We start from the raw sequence: 1,436 nt of genomic DNA on the forward strand, positions 1-1,436 counted from the left end.
TACATGTCAGTCAGGCCCTCTCTGCCAAGCAAAACAATCAGAGCTCTTTCAGTCATCTTGAATAAGATGAACTCTCTTCCTGACACGTCTCTCAGCAACCCATGCAGATTCCAGCTCAAATCCACCCTTCCTGAACACCAGAGTACAGCAATATTCCAAAAGAGATCTCACCTGAGCCTCGGGGAAGAAGATCTCCAAAACTTCCTCCATCTCTTCTGGAAATCTCTCCTGATACACCCCCACGTACTCCTGCCCTTCCCTGCCCGTGTAACGCTGCTAGCTCGTGATCCAGCTGTTAGCTAGTATACACCCAGCAGCTTCTCCTCAGAAGTGAAGGATTTAATAAGCTCTCACTTACAAAATATTAGACCCTTCTACTTCATACCGCTGAACCTCATTACAATTTTTAATTGGATCGTCACGATGCCATCTCACCTTCTCTTCATCTTAAGAATCGATCTCTATTTCCGTCAGCAACTCTGCATGAAACATTAGCACTTTTTGCATTAACAGCATTAACACACAGAGGCTAAACAGCATTTGCCCCATGGCAGGTCCTTAAAAAACACTGTGGAGTAACTCCCTCCAGTGCGAAACTTCCCGTTGCCATCTTCCTTCAACTTCTCACCAAGTTTCTCTACCAAGTACCCCTCTTCCTCAGCTCCACTAGCTTTTTTTTTTATTATTATTTTTAAATGCAGAGCTGATTGAAGATATCAGAACTACTGTCGTTGCAAGTTCAACCTCTGAGCAAGGGACAAGATCAGTGTTGTTTGGTACCAGGGCAGAAGAACCCAGCAAGACCCATCTTCAAGAGAACACTGAATAAATTAACGCTGTACTACATCCTCGTGTTCCCCTTTAACTCCTTCCTTCAAAGCCCGTTCCAGCAGCCTGCCTGCTGTCAAGGAGACAGCTCGTGACCACGCGCTCCCACCTCAATCCAACCATCCCGCAACCGAGACCTGCGCCTCCACAGCCCTTCTAAACGCAGCCCTGAGCCCGGCAGCGAGCTTTGACTCCCGGTTTCCCGCACCAGGGTTGGGAATAAACCACCCGGTGAATCGCAACCGGCGCCCGTTCCGCTGCTAACGGCCGGACTGACAGGACAGCGCGGGACTCGTGCGTGTTCCAGAGCATCTGGGGTTGAGCATCTCCCAGAGCCGCGCGTCGGCCGACTTCAGCCTTTCGGACGTGAACGTCCGTGCCCTGCTAAGACACCGCCTTCGGAGTTCAGTCAGCAGCAGAACCTCTCTCTGGCGACATGCCCCAGCTACGTTAACGTGCTTTTAAACTCCTTTGCAAAATTCGGTTTGCTCATTCCGGCCGCCGACGCCAACCTCCTCAGCTTCCCTCCCGGTTACATCTAACGGGGCGACGCGGCAACTCCGCAGCCCCCCCCGCCCCGTCCAGCAAAGCGGGGCCACCGCAGCCGG

General features: G+C 51.8%; 1 protein-coding gene across 1 annotated transcript in view; it reads right to left on the reverse strand.

Annotated features, from left to right (window-relative positions):
* The window catches only part of EDEM1 (ER degradation enhancer, mannosidase alpha-like 1), a 10,179-nt gene extending 9,969 nt beyond the window's left edge, over window positions 1–210 (reverse strand). Inside the window, exon 1 of the mRNA XM_009330628.1 lies at window positions 172–210. Coding sequence (XP_009328903.1) covers window positions 172–210 — 39 coding nt within the window. The remainder of the gene's footprint in view (window positions 1–171) is intronic.
* Window positions 211–1,436: the final 1,226 nt, after the last annotated feature.

The sequence above is a fragment of the Pygoscelis adeliae genome, unplaced genomic scaffold (genome assembly GCF_000699105.1).
Source record: "Pygoscelis adeliae isolate BGI_AS28 unplaced genomic scaffold, ASM69910v1 Scaffold278, whole genome shotgun sequence".
Lineage (NCBI taxonomy): Eukaryota > Metazoa > Chordata > Aves > Sphenisciformes > Spheniscidae > Pygoscelis > Pygoscelis adeliae.